This window comes from Leishmania major, chromosome 35, assembly GCF_000002725.2.
Source record: "Leishmania major strain Friedlin complete genome, chromosome 35".
Lineage (NCBI taxonomy): Eukaryota > Euglenozoa > Kinetoplastea > Trypanosomatida > Trypanosomatidae > Leishmania > Leishmania major.
Genome location: NC_007284.2, coordinates 1,816,260 through 1,832,100, shown reverse-complemented (window position 1 = coordinate 1,832,100; position 15,841 = coordinate 1,816,260). Strand labels below are relative to the sequence as shown.

General features: G+C 58.7%; 6 protein-coding genes across 6 annotated transcripts; all 6 read right to left on the bottom strand.

Moving 5' to 3' along the window:
• Window positions 1–636: 636 nt before the first annotated feature.
• On the bottom strand, window positions 637–2,172 carry LMJF_35_4600 (conserved hypothetical protein; the record flags this gene model as incomplete). The annotated part of the gene is made up of 1 exon (XM_003722809.1): window positions 637–2,172. The coding sequence occupies one exon, from the start codon at window positions 2,170–2,172 to the stop codon at window positions 637–639; it is 1,536 nt and encodes a 511-aa protein (XP_003722857.1).
• Window positions 2,173–3,123: 951 nt separating this feature from the next.
• On the bottom strand, window positions 3,124–4,182 carry LMJF_35_4590 (putative phosphatidylserine decarboxylase; the record flags this gene model as incomplete). The annotated part of the gene is made up of 1 exon (XM_003722808.1): window positions 3,124–4,182. The coding sequence occupies one exon, from the start codon at window positions 4,180–4,182 to the stop codon at window positions 3,124–3,126; it is 1,059 nt and encodes a 352-aa protein (XP_003722856.1).
• Window positions 4,183–4,902: 720 nt separating this feature from the next.
• LMJF_35_4580 (conserved hypothetical protein) lies at window positions 4,903–6,501 on the bottom strand (the record flags this gene model as incomplete). The annotated part of the gene is made up of 1 exon (XM_003722807.1): window positions 4,903–6,501. The coding sequence occupies one exon, from the start codon at window positions 6,499–6,501 to the stop codon at window positions 4,903–4,905; it is 1,599 nt and encodes a 532-aa protein (XP_003722855.1).
• A 635-nt stretch (window positions 6,502–7,136) lies between these two features.
• LMJF_35_4570 (conserved hypothetical protein) lies at window positions 7,137–7,559 on the bottom strand (the record flags this gene model as incomplete). The annotated part of the gene is made up of 1 exon (XM_003722806.1): window positions 7,137–7,559. One exon carries the CDS (start codon window positions 7,557–7,559, stop codon window positions 7,137–7,139), a length of 423 nt encoding a protein of 140 aa, XP_003722854.1.
• A 637-nt stretch (window positions 7,560–8,196) lies between these two features.
• On the bottom strand, window positions 8,197–9,555 carry LMJF_35_4560 (conserved hypothetical protein; the record flags this gene model as incomplete). Its single annotated transcript, XM_003722805.1, has 1 exon — window positions 8,197–9,555. One exon carries the CDS (start codon window positions 9,553–9,555, stop codon window positions 8,197–8,199), a length of 1,359 nt encoding a protein of 452 aa, XP_003722853.1.
• A 1,248-nt stretch (window positions 9,556–10,803) lies between these two features.
• Window positions 10,804–15,243, bottom strand: LMJF_35_4550 (conserved hypothetical protein; the record flags this gene model as incomplete). Its single annotated transcript, XM_003722804.1, has 1 exon — window positions 10,804–15,243. One exon carries the CDS (start codon window positions 15,241–15,243, stop codon window positions 10,804–10,806), a length of 4,440 nt encoding a protein of 1,479 aa, XP_003722852.1.
• Between the last annotated feature and the right edge of the window lie 598 nt (window positions 15,244–15,841).

The following is a 15,841-nucleotide window of genomic DNA, read 5'->3' as shown; positions in this document are numbered from 1 at the left end:
ACAAAAGGTGGGCGGAGACGGAGGAATTGCGTGCGTACGTGAGCGACCGGCTCCCTGTCTCACGCAATGCACGGATGGCTCGGACAAGCGCCGTGAAACATATCCGACGGTGCTGCTCGTGCCAGTGCTAGTTAGGCCATACAGCAATCAAGGCGCAACACCATCATCACAGGACTCTTTCCTTTAGCGTCCTTCCTATATCAACAGACCCTTAATGTCTTCGTTTTCGTTTGGCGCCATCACAGTCTCTCTTCTCTCTCTCTCTCGCGCCAGCACAGCGAAACATGCGTGCACGAGCAGATCCGCAAAAAGGAAAAAAAAAAGATGAAGCAAACAAACAAACAATGGGGAAAGGACGAGCGAATACATGGGAGAAAAGAGCGCGAGCGAGCGAGCGAGCGAGAGCGTTGGTGCGGCAGCTGGCCACAAGAGCACAGACGTGCATCACCCGTATCGGCACAAATGGTGCAAGTAACAGAACAACAACCCCCAAATAAGATGAGGCAAACAAGCAAACAAACAAGAACAGCAAGGAACAGAAGGGAGATAATGCGGCCATTGCCGTTCAATGATCGGCATACACGTCCGAGGTTCCACTCAGATGCGCCTTGCACTTGTTTTCCGACTTGCGCTTAGTTAGCCGGCGGTGCTTGTGATAGCCGGCGGCGCGCTGGAGCTCATCCGAGAGAGGCCCTGCAGCTCACGGGACATTTTGTCTATGATTCTCTGGCACTCGTCTCGCTCGTCGCACAGGCGCTGCCGCTCTCGCTCGTGTGCGGCGAGGATGCGGCGCTGTTCAGCGTCACGCTCATCCTGCACGATTGCCAAGCGCATCTCCATGATTTGAAGGTCTGCTTTCATGGCGGCAACTTTGGCCTCGAGCTGGCCAATCTTGCGTTCACTGGCGGGCCACGATGGGTCACGTTGAGGTGTGCCTGCCAATGCGCCGACAGACGGAGACGCTGACAGCAGCGAAGCGTCCTTGACGGACTCCTTCGCTTGGAGTCGAAGGGATGCAATATCTTCCTTCAGGCGCTGCTCATCCGCCTTCCACGCTGCCTTCGCGGCGTGGTAGTCCGACAGTTGTTTCTTCATATCTGCGCGCGTCTGCTCACAATGCGTGCAGGTGGATGAGCCCGCCGCAGATGGCGCAATCGGCGACGCCAAAGCTACTTTCTCCAGTTGTGAGACCTGCCTTTTCAGCATCTGATTCTGCGACTGCTCTTGCAGAACGCGTTGCTGTGCGTAGGCAAGCTCCTTCTGGAGCTGTGCCCTCTCCTCCATCCACGACTCGTCTGGTTGCACAACCGGCGCTGGTGCGCTTCTCACTGCGGCAGCGGCAGCAGCCGCATCGCCTTCGCGCAGCTGCATTTGTAAAGCATCCCGCTCCCTCTCAACGCTTCGCAGTGCCTCTTCTATTGCCCGAGCACGGCTGCTGTGCTGGTGTAGGTTCTCCAGTCGGAAGGGCGCGACGTTGCCTGCTGGCCCCTGCTGTCGCACGGTGGGCTCGCTGGACGGGCATCCGTCTTGTGCTTCCGTGCCGCCTACGCCATCCCAGTGATGGAGCAGATTCTTTGCTTGGGTCTGAATGCTGTGCAGCAGTTGCGCTAGTCTCTCTTGGTTTTGCAGAAGAGAGGCACTGAGAGCAATGGCACGATGTGTGGCTTGATGCACTGGCGCCTCTGCGTCGGCAGGCAGTCGCCAAGGGGAAGAGTTACCGTGCAGCCCTATACCACCGCTCGACAGTCGCTCGCCTCTCCGCTTCTGTTCCAGAGCCGTCTGAAGCAGGCTCTTCGTTTCGCTGGGAAGACGCGGTTTGCCAAGAAGGTCCTCGAGGAGGTCTTTCGAAGACCCTACACCTGTGCAGTTCTCTGCCGGGGACGCTCCGACGCTGCGTGCATCGCCGCTGTTACCGGCGGAATCTTTCAACACTGGAAGAAGCACCTCTCTGTGAATAGTTATGTGATACTCGAGCAGCTTGTTGACGACGTCCTCGAGGCCAGTGGCAAGCTCGCGCAGGCCGTGTGCCTCCTGCACCGCCTTGTAACGCTCCTGCTCCGCAAAAACAACCTCGTTGATTAGCTCGGCCAAGTGGTACTCCCGCTTGCGCAGGAGATACTGCAGATGGACGACATCGCCTTTCTGATGATCGTCAATCGCCGCGAGTGACATGACATGTGCGTGTGTGTGTGTGTGTGTGTGCTCGTGGGTATCTAGGCAGCGAGCGGGTGCTGCTGCGTCACACTGGGTGGATGCAAAGAAACGCTGTTCGCTCCGCTGTCCTTGCAGCGCGTTTGTTTTGCGTACTTTTTTTTTGTTTGTTGTTGTTGCCTCGCCTCTCGACTCGGCACAACCTGGCAAGGCGGAGAGGGTGAAGAGCTAGCGACAGAGGAGGGGCCGAGCCCAGAGCGTCCGTGGGCGGGGATGCGTGAAAGACGCGCGCGTTTCGTGTAGCGCTACAATGTCGGAGAGGAAGAGAGGGAAAATAGCAGAAGTGCAGAAGTGGTGGTGTAGGAACGAGAATAACAGCAGCAAATAAACTGCACTGATGTACGCGCATTGCGCCTTATCCAGAGAGAGAGAGAGACACCTACACACACACATATATATATATATATATATACATACAACGGACAGATGCCAGTGCTCAAGCAAATTGATTCCCACAACGGACAGACTGTCAGAGCAACGCGTGCGGCCTGTGGTGTTATTACAAGGTCGCCTCTCCGCCCCGCATCGATTTCTGCCCCCAGCCCTTCTCTCCAAAAAAATCCATCAGAAAGACGAAGAACACCGACGACAGACGAGTGGACTGGGGGAGTGTGTGTGTGTGTGTGTGTGAAGGCGACCTCGCACGAACAGCACGCCTATACAAGAATTCGCACGGCAGCTTTCAGCGCGAAAATTGCGCTGGCTTTTACGATGGCAGCGTGCACTCAAGACGACGGTGATGCTTGGTAGACTCGCCACCGGAGCAGACGGCCCATGACCACGCACAACGTCCGTTTCGAACCACCGGGAGAGAGAAGATCTCACAGCCGAAAAATATCTGTGAGGTGAGCCCTTTACACACACACACACACAAGCTGTGACGAAAGACGAACCTTAAGGAGAGCGCAGTCATTAGAATTGGAAGAGGGCCTCCCCAGCCTTCACTACGTCACCTGGGCGCTTGAGCGGCTTGCAGCTCTTAGGTACATCCATTACCAGGACGACAGATGATCCCCAGTTGAACGTCGCCAGTCGCTCACCGCGCGCCACAACTGGCTTCGACGCGTACGGTGAGTGTACCGCGTAGGCTGGCGGGTCGAGGTAGTTTGTGCGAACGCGCTTGTCCATGTAGAGCGTGATGCGCCCGGTGAGAGTGCTGCCAACCAGGGCCATGTAAACCGGGAGCCGTGCCTTGTCGCTAGACCTCCCTTGTAGTATGAGGCGTTCGTTGAGGGCGAGAACGGCAGGAATCCAATGATAGCCAGCCGAGGTCGTCGGTAGCAGGGAGCCGGGCACGTAGATGCTCTTCTCGCACGCAAATGATAGTGGTGCGATGACATGATGAAAGTCCTTGTTGCGCATGTGAAGCACCACCGCCACTCGGCGGTGCGTGTCCGTGTTCAACGGCGGAGGGGTATCCTGCAAGAGGGAGCGCATGCCATAGGTAAGTCCCTTCACTTGCACAAGCGAGGTGCTTTCCACATTCGCGTTCACTGCCAACACTTGGCCGTCGCACGGGGCGACAACAGAGGCCGCCGCATCTACTGGGCGTGCCTTTGGCGTCCAGTCGCGGACGTAAAACTGCTGAAAGGTCTCGAAATTGGTCTTCTGCCCCGACTCCGACATGTCAAGGGCGTACCAGTAAACCACAGCCCGCGCAAACCAGTTATGTACCCATGCCGGTACGGATTCGTTTTCTGCAAGCCGGCCGGCGAGGTTAGAAAAGAGGTTGAAGGGCATGTAGCGCAGGAAGTCGACCATGTCGCTGGAGCACAGGCAGTTTCCATCCTCCGGATTCCTAGACGCTTCCCGCGCAGCGAGTCGATAGCGCAGCGTGAGGTAACAACCAAATGCGCCGATGCCACCGAGGAAAAGGCGGTTGTACAGCCACCGACGCGACGGGTTCGAGAGACGGATGCCGCGATTGCTTTTGTAAAAGCGCAACGGAGGCGTGATGCAAAATGGCGCCATTGCTGTGCAGCGCTGCGACAGTGGGATGGTGCGTCGTGCAACACTCAAGAGCGTCGTGTGAGCGCGGAACGGTAAACAACGCTACATGCCTTTTTATCCGCTCCCCCCCCCTCCGGTGTCGGTGCCTAAGCAGCGGCTGAGCAGCAGCGACAGGCTGGGATACAAAAGCCCACGATGGAAGCCGAGAAGGAGATGTGCAACAGGGCGCTGAGAGAGTGGAGAGGCGGGCGGTGAGGGAGAGTCGGCATTAAGATACTACCCCCCCCCCCAAAAAAAAAAAGGTCAGGGGTGATAGAGAGCGAAACATGAGGTCTGTCTACATAGGCGTGCGTGGCGTCTCATGTGAAGGCTAGCGGGGCGTGTGTTGGCCAGCGCGCGGCGCGATTTGCCGCTCAGCACACCGTCAGGTGTTTGTGCCTCCACGCGGCAATCAGTACAGCACTGAGCCGTCACAGAGAGGGTGCTTTACACGACCGGTGGAGTACATGGGGGGAGAGAGAGAAAAAAATGAAGCAGTCTCGATGCAGATGACCATATATTCGACACCCCTCCACACTGCCGACAAGCGAAATACCGATGTCTGTCGCTCTTGCACGAATGATTATTGCTTTTCCTTTGTGTTATACGCGGAGGCGTGTCCTCTCTCTCCTCATCTGAGACACGATCATAGAGAGAGACCAAACACATCACCAACGTGTCAAAGTTTTTAAGGACACCGATTCACTTGTGCGGCCGCGACGATGGCGACGAAGGGTGTGAGGGAGTTCCGTTTGAGTAGGTCGGGATAAAGTCCGACTCCGAGAATGACAGCTGTGTACTCTTCCACCCACTCGACGCGAACGCCGACCCTTTCGGCTTCGGTGGGCGTTTCGCAGCAGCGGTTGATGCGGCACCAGACGTCTCCCCAGCAGACGCAGCAGCACCGCTATTGTCTCCAGCTCCGCCGTTTTCGTGTGGCGATACGTGGCTAGATGACGGTGCCTGACGATGCAGGGGCGTTTCTTGCATGAGCGAGTTTGCACCTCGTGCATAGCGGCTGCCATGGGCAGGAGCAGCGCCGGAGTACGCAAAAGCTGTGCACTGCTGCCCCTGCAAGCGGTTAGAAGACGATGCACCGTGGGCACGACCACAGAAGTCTGGCTTTGACTGCTTAGTAGGGGCCTTGGCAAAAAGGTCTTGATACTCGTCGACTTGCGGGTTCAGTAGATGGCTGAGATAGGGAAACTGAGCGGTCATACTCGCCCTCAATACATCCGCCGCTGCATCACTGGCGTTCACGGTCACGCCGGCAGCCGCCGGATTCTCTGTCAGCGCCACAGCCGCCACAATACGCTCTCGTAGTGTTGCCGCGCGACCGCTGACCGCAGTCCCAGGCACCGTTGCGCTTCGGCGAGGCGTTGCGGCGGCTATCTGCTCTGCCGAGGGGAAGCCGAACCAGCGCCGAATGACGGCAGAGCGCAAGAGCAGCGGTTGCAGCAGGCCCATCGCATTCATGCCAACTAGGTAGAGACACACCCCAGAGCGGAATGACGACAGAACGGGAATGACGCACAGGCACCCCAGCCGCGCGCCCCAAATCACGTTTCGCATCCAGCCTGTCTTGATCTCTTTCGATAAGGAGAGCTCGAAGTTGAGCAGCGTGATGACACACGTGAGAATGGGAAGCACGAGAAACGGGTCAGGTAGCGTCAGGGCAGTGCACCACAGGTACGAGGAGGTTCCCACGTCGAGGGAGGTATTCTCGCACAGCGTGGAGACTTGATAGAGCCCCGTCATGATTACTGGCGCCATGCCAACAGATGCAATGCACTTGAGGTTCGAGGTGTGATATTTGCCAAACACCGCGCGACGGTGGCTCTTGAGCACGCTCGCCGCGATCTGCACTTCCATGGCGGAGGCCAAGTCATTGAAGTAGACGCGATTGAAGTCCTCTTGAGGTTTCGTCAGCTCCGGCAGAGCCAGCCGCATCCGCTCCCCCGCTCGCTCTCCGTAGAGCGAGAAGAAGAGGGTGCACAGGCGTGTGAGGGCGCCAGCGAGAAAAAGGAGCGTGCCCGCCTCCATGCCTAGCGCCTGCTGACATGAGATAAACAGCTGCGTAAACAGAGAAGGGTCAGCGGAGGCGATGTGTGCCCTCGCAGCCGCGGCCGCGCTCTCATCCACCGTGCCGAACCACTTGCTGTTCCACAGGCGTTCCATGAAGTCTAGATACGGCTGGGGAGCGCCTTGAGGCGGCGCCAGAACGCCGGGGACAGAGTTCACTGCTGAAGCGGCAGGGTCGCTATGGTAGCACCGACAGGTGATGACTGGGGTTTGCCCCATGCAAGGCAAGCTTGGCAAAGGCGGCCGCTGCGCCTTCAGTGACCCGAACAGCCGCGGCGCGCGGTAACAGCGTAGCATTCTCCGTACAATCTTGGCCTACGAGGCTGCCCACACCGCAGGTTGTCCACTGAGCGCAACGAGAAAAGAGAAACAGGGGAAGGGGAGCGGTGGAAGGGGTTGTGCAGAGGAGAGACGTATGCCAAGGGGCACCGGGGGACGGAGAGCCGGCGCTAGAGGGAGGAGGGGGGGAGGGTAGACTGCATCAGACAGCGAGAAGCAAGAGACGTGTTCGGGGGAGAGCTCTGAAGAGGCACAGCGTTGCCACGAGCTGTTCACACTTTAGCACACACACACACGGGAGAAGGCTGAGAAACAGAAAAGAGGCGATGGACACAGACACGAGGCCGACAATGTCACAACGGACATCGAACGCACGTGCGCACCTATGCATCCACCGCCCCCAAAAAGGTATGTATAATATAGAAGAGACGACGAAGAAGCAGTGTTCAGAGGTCCTTGACGTGTCCTCCTCATCAACATGAGAGAGATACTCAGCCAAGACAAAAGGGGCGCATGCACACACGGCAGCTTGCTTGCTGGGTGCCTGCCGCAGCTACCTCTTTTGTTTTCTGTTACTACACGGCCATAACGGGCCGCAGAAGTCGGTCTAGCTTACGTTGAAGTGCAGCCGTCTTGAGCTTGAGAAAGCCCTCGGTTACAGAGTTGTCCACCGACACGAGCGACACAACTGCCGTGTCCGCCACAGACATGGCGCAGATCTTCTTGTCCGGGAAGATCACCATCATCTGCTCGAGCGATTCGGTCTCCAGCTCCAGGTTGAGCTTGTTCACTGCTAGGTCGCTGCGAGCGTATGCGCGCCACATGTTTGCCGTGGCTGCGACCACTGGCGCGTACATTATATCCTTCTGCGCCGCTGTGCCGGCAAAAGCGGTCGCAATGGCGTTGCCGGAGGCGTCCAGCAACAGCACCATGAGAACGCCGTCGCCGACGGCGCTGCCCACGACGGCGTTGAGGTCAGATGCGCATAGCATCTTCATGCAAGGCTGTCAAGTGGGATGGTGTATGGTACACGACGGTCGTGGTTGCTGCTGCGCTGAACCCGCTCACGTCCGCACAAGGGATAAGATGAGAGGGCGAAAGAGCGTTCTGAAATCGATGGCCGAGGAAGGAGCAAGAGAAGCAAAAGGATCAGATGAGAGAGAGAGAGAGAGAGAGAGACAGACAAAGATGGTGTGTGTGTGTGGGGGGGGGGAATACAAGGCGCGGATGCAAGCACATCTCATACTGATGAACGATATGGAGAAAAGACACCCGCGCATTGTGGGAGAAGTGCGTGCAGGCAGACGTGTACCCCGACGCGGAAAGGTGCGCAGAGTGAAAAGAAAAAGGGAACAAGACAGCGGAAGAAGTCGTTGGAGACTCTTGGTGAGCACCGATAGAGGGCCTCTCACCTTCACTGAAGTCTCTCGCGCGATTCCGCAGCGGTGGTGCTGTTTGTTTTTGAAGCTGACTTGGGATTGTGACAGCCCTCCAGGTAGGGCAGACGTAAAAAAAGCCGACCGGCTTCTACCCCTGAAAGGGGTGTTGTACCGCATTCTTTCCGCTCTGCCCATCGTAGCGCAGGGGAATGGTGTCGGCGCCTGCTCCTCAGAAGGCGGGAGAGGCGCCAAGGTGCTATTCAGCCTTCGTCCTTTTCAGAGCCGCCTCGCCGCCTGGGGGCCCGAGCACATCTCCCGCACTTCTGCTGACGGTGGCTGATCTGTGGGCTGGACAGTAGAGCACAAACGCCTGCACATTAATCGACGCCCGAGCTTTTACCGCGCAAGGGACGTGAAAGCTCAGCTGACACGTTGGGCAGGCGCAGCCGGCCCCCGCTCCTGGTTGGCGGCACCACGCGCACTTGATAAGGCGAGCTCGGTGTGCCGCCTCTGCAATGCCTTTCAGTCTGCCGAGTTCGATGTCGTAGAAGACCTCTGGACACCAAAGGGCACACGCCGTGTGATACACGATGCCGTCAGAGAAGCAGAGTGAAAGTGTCTCGTCAGCATGCCCGCAGTTCGCACCGATGCCGCAGAAGACGCAGAAGGACGGGTGCACCTTGTCACTTGTGTTATGGGGCACAGTCAGCGCCGCGGTCGACTCGGTGTTGCACTGGGAGGCACGGCAGGTGGACCCGCTTGCGGTGATGCTCTCGTCTCCTTCCCGGTGGTAGAGCATGCACCTTGCCACGAGCAGTGGGTCGGAGCATCTGCTGGCTTCGCTCGTGTCATGTGCGTCCGTCTTTTGCACCTTTGCCGGACTCATTGGCGTCGGCGGACAAGAGTTCGTCGTGCATAATTGTTCCGCTGCGGCGTCCGTTGAATAGCAGCTGCCTCGAAGAGCAACGGCAGAGGAGGAAGCAGCCAAAGGACTCCGTGAGGTGCGCTGGGGGCCGCCAAGGATGTCGTCCACTGCGGACACCAGCTGTGAAAGCGTAGGCGACTTTTCCAAAATCGACGGTGGCGGTTCGCGGGTCCCCGCACCCTCTAACCTTGCCGCACCCGTCAGATGGCACCGTGTGACAGGCCTGCTCTCCACCGGTGTGTCGTACGTGTCATCTTCGGACGGCCCCTGCCGAGCCACCGGTGAGGTCGCGGGGATCGCACGCGGATGTGACACCGGTGTCCAGTCCTGCGTGTCGCCTCCCTCCCAGTTGTCGTCAGTGGCGACATTAGCGGCCTGCTGAACAGACGACAGTGCTGCGTGGGGTTCTTCCACGGCTGAGCCGAGGAACAGCGTTGGCTGCACCGCGTACTTTTCCAGCTCTCCGGTCCCGAGGAGCCCGTTCACTTCATTCTGTACGTGCGGCGTCGTCCCGGAAGCGACGATCGCCACTGTCGCCGGCCTCGACACGCGCGGGCGCAGCGCCGGCGCATCTACGAAACGGCTCTTTTCAGGTGCGTCTGAGCCTTGGGAGGCTTCTATGAGAGGGGCAGAGAAGTGTGTGACTGGGCCAAAGGTCACTTGCTTCACTGGTTTGACTGCCCTCGACATGGTGCCGACGGAGGCACATCAATGTGTGAGTACGTGAATGCTCAGGACAGCGATAAAAGATGCAACCCGCCGGTGCGATTGCCGTTCGGCTTGCTCACGTAAATGAGGCAGGGGTGCACGTTCTTGCGTGCGTATATGAAAATATATGCATATATATGGTTGAAGGTTTTTGTGAACGTATGTGCTTGTGTAGCGCTCCCCTTCCCTCTCCGGTTTCTTCGGAGAAGAGCGGACTGCAGGGGGCCACTCGGTTGTTTTTCTTTCGCTGAGCGCGGCACAAAAGATGACAGTGCCATGAATAAAGGTAGGAGAAGAGAGAGTGCCTACATCTTCGGGTGTATGCTAGTCCTGTAACGCTCTGCACAGGGTTGCTACCTGCCAACGAGCAACCCGGGAAGGGGTGAGTCTTGCAAAACCAAGGTGACTTTAAGGTGCCGCAGTTGATGTCAACGGCACACATACACACACACACATACACACACATACATACACATAAACACACACACACACACACACAAACGAGCCGTGAGGAGGTGGTGGAAGCCGAGTTACGGTCCAGTGGATGATTGAAGGGTAAAGGCACCTAGAAGAGGCGAAAGGGGTGACTCTCTGTCTCTGTCTCACGAACCAAGTGCAGAAAACAAAAATGACACTTGTGTATTGCAGACGCAAAACGTTTCACTGCAGCGCCACTCATTATGGCTGTATCTCGTTTGTCCCGTTGTGCTGCTACGGCGTTTTCCTACGCTTCCACGTGCCATGCGGCAAGGAAAAAAAAGGAAGAGGAAGCCAGAACCGAACATCAGGAGGGCACGCCAGCCGTCAAAGATGCGTGCCGGACACTGAAAACGTTGCGAGCGCGGGATAGGAAGAAAAGAAATGAAACACGAACGAAAAACAAAAAAAAATAAGGAAAATATACGCGCTGGCTGCGAAAGCGACATTTGCATAAACACGCGCATGCTGTCACACACACACACACACATAAGGGGAAGAAGAAAGGCAAGCAAAAGTAGGACAGGAGCCAGTAGAAGGGCGGGAGAGGGACCTCACATACGTGCATCACAGCGAAGGACGCCGTTCGCGCTCCATCTCTCTCTGGTCGTGTTTGCACTCAAGCGCGCATCGCTATCTGAGGCACTGCCTCGCCACCTTTCGCGCCATCCTCTCTTGGTTTATGTCTATGATACGCACTGCCGGCAACACTTTTTTCTTTTTTTTGGTCGCATGCGTGTGCGTGTGTCTAGCCTAGGCGGACGCGGTGTACAGCTTCCACTGATCCTTCACCACCTTCGATGTGATTGGCCACAGCCGCTGCTGCTCAGCTTCCTGGAGGTGCTTGAAGCCCTGAATCGTCCCGGCACACTTGGGCGAGCCGCAGAGGCACACAAATGGCGTGTTCATGTCCCATTCCGTTGTCGTGTAGTTGAAGGCGATCATCTCATCCCTCGCGATGTCGCGGATCGTCACAAAGTCAAAGGTGCCCTCGCCAGACTCGCCGACGCGCACCTCGACATTCGGATCGCAATGATGGGCGATACACTCCGCAGCGTCGCCGAAGAGCAGGTGCCGATGAACGCCAACACAGATGGTGTACATGGTGGGAAAGGGTATCACAAGTCCGGTGCAGTGGAACAGCCTTGTCCCAGCTGGGATGTCTTTGCACGCGTAGGCGGTCTGGCCCATGTCGCCGTTGGGCCGCACCACAAGAGCGTCCTGCGAACTCTTCACAATCCAGCCGTCCCACATTGCGTGAGCACGCACCGGTGGCTCGCAGAGGTAGAGACACTCCTGCTTGACTGACTCGTCCATGAACTTGAAGCCCTTACAGGCGTCGTCGAATGTGTGCGGGAAAATCTCCGTCATATCGTACACGAAGAAGTTCATGTTCACCGAGAGCTGCTCGTCGGCAGCCACGGGGCGGCTGGCAATGAGGCGCCCTTCGACCAGTACACAGTTGTACCGGTCAGCGTCGTGCGGCACCACGTAGTGACACCCAACACATATCTGATTCGGCTGCACATCCAGGTACATTACCTCCAGTAGGATGTCGCCTTTCGCCACCGCACGCGCAGACTTGAGGCGGCCGTCCGGCGCCGCACGCAGCAGCGCCGCGGGCAGCTGCACGTCCACGTAAGCAGAGGCCAGAGCCTTGATAGCCGGTGTCGCCTGCCGCTGGAGCAACGCGCGCTGAGCCTGGGAAAGGTGCTTGAAGCCACGAATCTCGTACAAGCACTGCGGCGAGCTGCACAGGCAGCGAAACGGCGTGTTCATGTCCCACTCCGTCGCGTTATAGTTGAAGGCGATGAGCTCGCCAGCCTTGATCGGCCGCAGCGCCTGGCACTCGAGCATGTTGTTCATTGCGTCGACACGAACGCGCACGTTGGGGTCGCAGCTGTGCGCGAGGCACTGCGCCCCATCCGCAAAGAGCAGGTGGCGACCCTCGTCCAACATGATGGTGTACAGGGTCGGATACGGGATGCACAGCCCCTTCACTTGGAAGAAACAGCTGCCTGCTGCGATGTCGACAGCAGCAAACGTGGCTTGACCCATTTCGCCGTTCGCGTGCACCTCCACAAGCGGACAGCTGCACGGGACTTCGTAGCCATCCCGCAGAGCCGCCGCACGCACTGATGGCTCCGTGAGAATCAGCCGTGTCGCCTGCGCCGCCGCGGACAGAGCGGCAAAGCCCTTCACCGTGTGCGGGGCCGCGGCGGCGGCGCACGTGCACGTGAACGGCTCCGCCAGGGTGAAGGCCAGACAGTTCAGATCCAGCGTGATCTCCGTCTGGGCACAGACCGTCCCGATCACGATCACACGCCTTTCCACAATCGCGGCCGTCGGCACGCAGCTGTGTCTCAGCTGCACACCACCCACAAGCGCGTAGCCGACTCGCAGTTGCACCTGCAAAGCCTCCAAAATAATGAGTCCCTCCCTCAGCTCCTTCGCGGCGCGCACACGTCCGTCTTGGTCAGTGCGCAGCTGCGCACCGGAGAGCGCCCTCCAGTTGAATGACGGATCTGCCAGCTGGCGCATTGCTGGGGTCAGCATCCACCACAGTCGCTGCCGCTGCTCCCCGGAGAGGTACTTCAGGCCGTGAATGCGCCCGAGGCAGGCACTGTCAGCGCCACACACGCACGAGAACGGGCTACTCAGGTCCCACTCCGTCGTCAAGTAGTTGAAGGCGACCAACTCCCCCTCCTCAATGTCGCGGAGGGCGAGGCAGTCGAGCGAGCGGCTCTCTGCGTCGACCATGATACGCACGTTTGGTGCACAGCTGTGCGCAAGGCACTCTGCACCGTCGGCAAACTGCAGGTGGCGGCCGCGCTCCAGCTGGATGGTGTACACAGTCGGAAAGGGCAATACAAGCCCGTTCACCTTGAAGAAGCGGGTGCCTTTAGGAATGCTGCGTGCCGCAAAGGTGGCCTGCCCCATCGCCCTGTTCGCCTTCACCGTCACCAAGGGGCACGGGCAGGGGGTCCTGAAGCCGGCAGCAGTCGCCTCTGCGCGCACGTCTGGCGCCGTGCACAGCAGAATGCGCGCCTTTTCCTTTTCTGACAGCGCGGCGAAGCCTCCGACGACGTGCGTGCAGTCGGCTCCATTACAGTGGCATGCGAAGGGCTTTGCCAGCTTGTAGCACAGCTGATTCACGTTCAGGGTGACGACGGTGCCGGCCGTGCAAGCATCGCTCAACACAACGCGGCCCTCCAAAAGAACGGCCGAGGCGTTGCAGGAGTGGGCGAGAAAGATGTCGCCGAAGCAGACGTGATCGCCTTCCACGGCGAAGCCCGCCGCCGCCTCGAAGAGCACCGTGCCCGATGGTAGGTCCTGAGAGAGCGAGAGAGCGCCGCTCATGCCGGCCGGGGCCACAAGCGCGCTGTTGAGCGTGGCCAGGGTGCTTGCCGTCAGCCGAATGCTCTGTGCGAAGAGGGACTGCACAGCTCGGGTTGCCGTGCTCCAGAGCTTCAGCTGACCCTCCCGCTTCACGTGACGGAAGCCGGCGATGCGGCCATGGCAGTTGCTGCTGCCACATGCACAGGTGAATGGCTCACTCATGTCCCACTCCGTCGTCAGGTAGTTGAAGGAGATCAGCTCGTCCGCAGCGATATTGCGCAGCGCGAAGCAGTCGAGGCTGCCTGTTTCGGCATTCACAACAATGCGCGTGTTCGGGTCGCAGCTGTGTGCGAGGCACTGCGCCCCGTCTGCAAAGAGCAGGTGCTTCCCTTCACCGAGGTAGATAGTGTACACAGTGGGGAAGGGCAGCACCAGCCCGTGGACGTGGAAGATACGCGTGCCGGCCGCGATGTTGCGGCTTGCGAATGTGGCGTTGCCAATGGCTAGCGTGCGCCGCACGTCTGCGAAGGTGCTAGACGAGACGATCTCGTAACCGTCCTCGAGCGCTGCCGCCCGCACCGCATTTGAAGCCGAGCTCCACCACAATTGCTTCGTCTTGACGGGAAGCGCCTTGAAGCCGTCGACGTGACCGGTGCAGTTGACCGAGCCGCAGGCACACGGCAGGGCTGGCGAGAGCGTGTAGTAGAGGAGGTTCAGGTTGCAAGTGACCGCGTCGCCGACGGAGAGCGGGCGAGACACGACGACGCGGCCGTTCAAGAGGACGGTGTTCGCATCACACGAGTGCGACAGGCGCAGCCGCTCAAGCACCAGCTCGTTTTGCTGCAGCTGCGGGGTGCCACAGACCTCGAACAGCACCGTGCCCGCCGCAAGATCGCGCTGTGAGGTCAGGGAGCCCTCTGCCGCCGTGAACAGCGCTGTTCTGCCATTCAAGGCGCCAAAAGTAGCTCCCGAGAGCAGCGGCGAGCGGTGTTTTTCGCACACGGCGGGGCTGCAGTGCGGCAGCAGGTGCTCCTGCTGCTCGCGATCGAGGAAGCGGAATCCCTTGATCAAGCCGTAGCAGCAGTACACGTTGCAGGAGCAGTGAAACACCTTGCTGATTTCCCATTCCGTTGTGAGGTAGTTGTAGGTCAGCTTTTCGGCTGCCTCGATGGCGCGCAGGGCTATGCCGCGAATGTGCGCGCCGTCGATCTCGAGGCGAACGTTCGGGAGACAGGAGTGCTGCAGAAACTCGGAGCCGCCTGTCAGCCGCAGATGCAGGTCGCCCGGGAGCTCGACAGTGCTGCGAATCGGGAATGGCAGCGGCACGCCAGTCGTCTCGAAGACGACGTCACCTTTTTCGTGTTCTTTGGTGCTGACCGCCACCGGTTCGCCAGCCTTCGCCCGCACCACCGTCAGCTGGCCCTCGTCGCTACCGCGCGGGAGGAAGCCGTCGTCGATGGCCTGCTGCCGCACCTGCTCATCGGCGAAGCGGTACAGCTCCTGCTTGGCTTCCTCCTCGAGATAGCGGAAGCCTGGCACAACGGGGCGCTGGAAGGTGTGTGCTGACTTCGCGTTCGGCGTGTGTGTCTCTTCCCTCTCGCTCGCCGGCGTTGCTGGCGACATGCTCGGCTTGAGAAGGTCATAGAAGCACAAGTTGAAGTTTACGACGATCTCCTCATCGGCGCTTAACGGCTTCACGGCGACGAGGAAGTGGCTGATGATGGTGACATTGAAATCATCGCCGTGGCGCACCGTGATGCCGTCCGGCAGCACCAGCTGATCCTCGAAAACAGAGAATGTGCGAGGCAGGGGCAGGACAATGTCCCCCATGACGAATGCAGTGGCGGCCTTCATGCGGACGAGGAGGCACTGGCAAAAGAACAATGTCGGGTGGGGGAAGGGCCACGCAGCTCGCGATTGCTTGCGTGAAGGGCTATACTGCCGACTTGTGCACAACGCGCCGTTGATGTCACAGGCAGAAGAAGCGAAAACGGACGGAGTCGACTCGGGTGCCTGCTTGTGGTTGAGGGCGGCACAGAGACGAGTATATCTATAGGTGTCTAACAACGTTTTCAGAGAGATGAGTGAGAGGGAGGAAGGAAAAGAGGAGGGAAGGCCAGAAACTTTCTCCTCGCCTTTTTCCTCCTTGTTTGTGCGAGTTGCGGTCTATGATGATGACGGAGATGACGAGACGAGGTCAGCGTCAGCGACGACAATAAACAACAACAACAACGCAGATGCGTGGGCCAAGAGGGGGGAAGAGAGAGAGAGAGAGGAGCACAAACAAAAAGACACGGAGGGCCGAATAGAAAACAGTTAAAAGTATAAAGAACACGCACGCGGGGCGACTGCGTACACGCTCGCGTGTGTGCCTGTGTGTCCTGTGCGTGTTTTCTCTGCCGTTGCTCCTCACGATTTGCTCTTTTACCTTGGTGAGGGTGGGCGGTGTGGA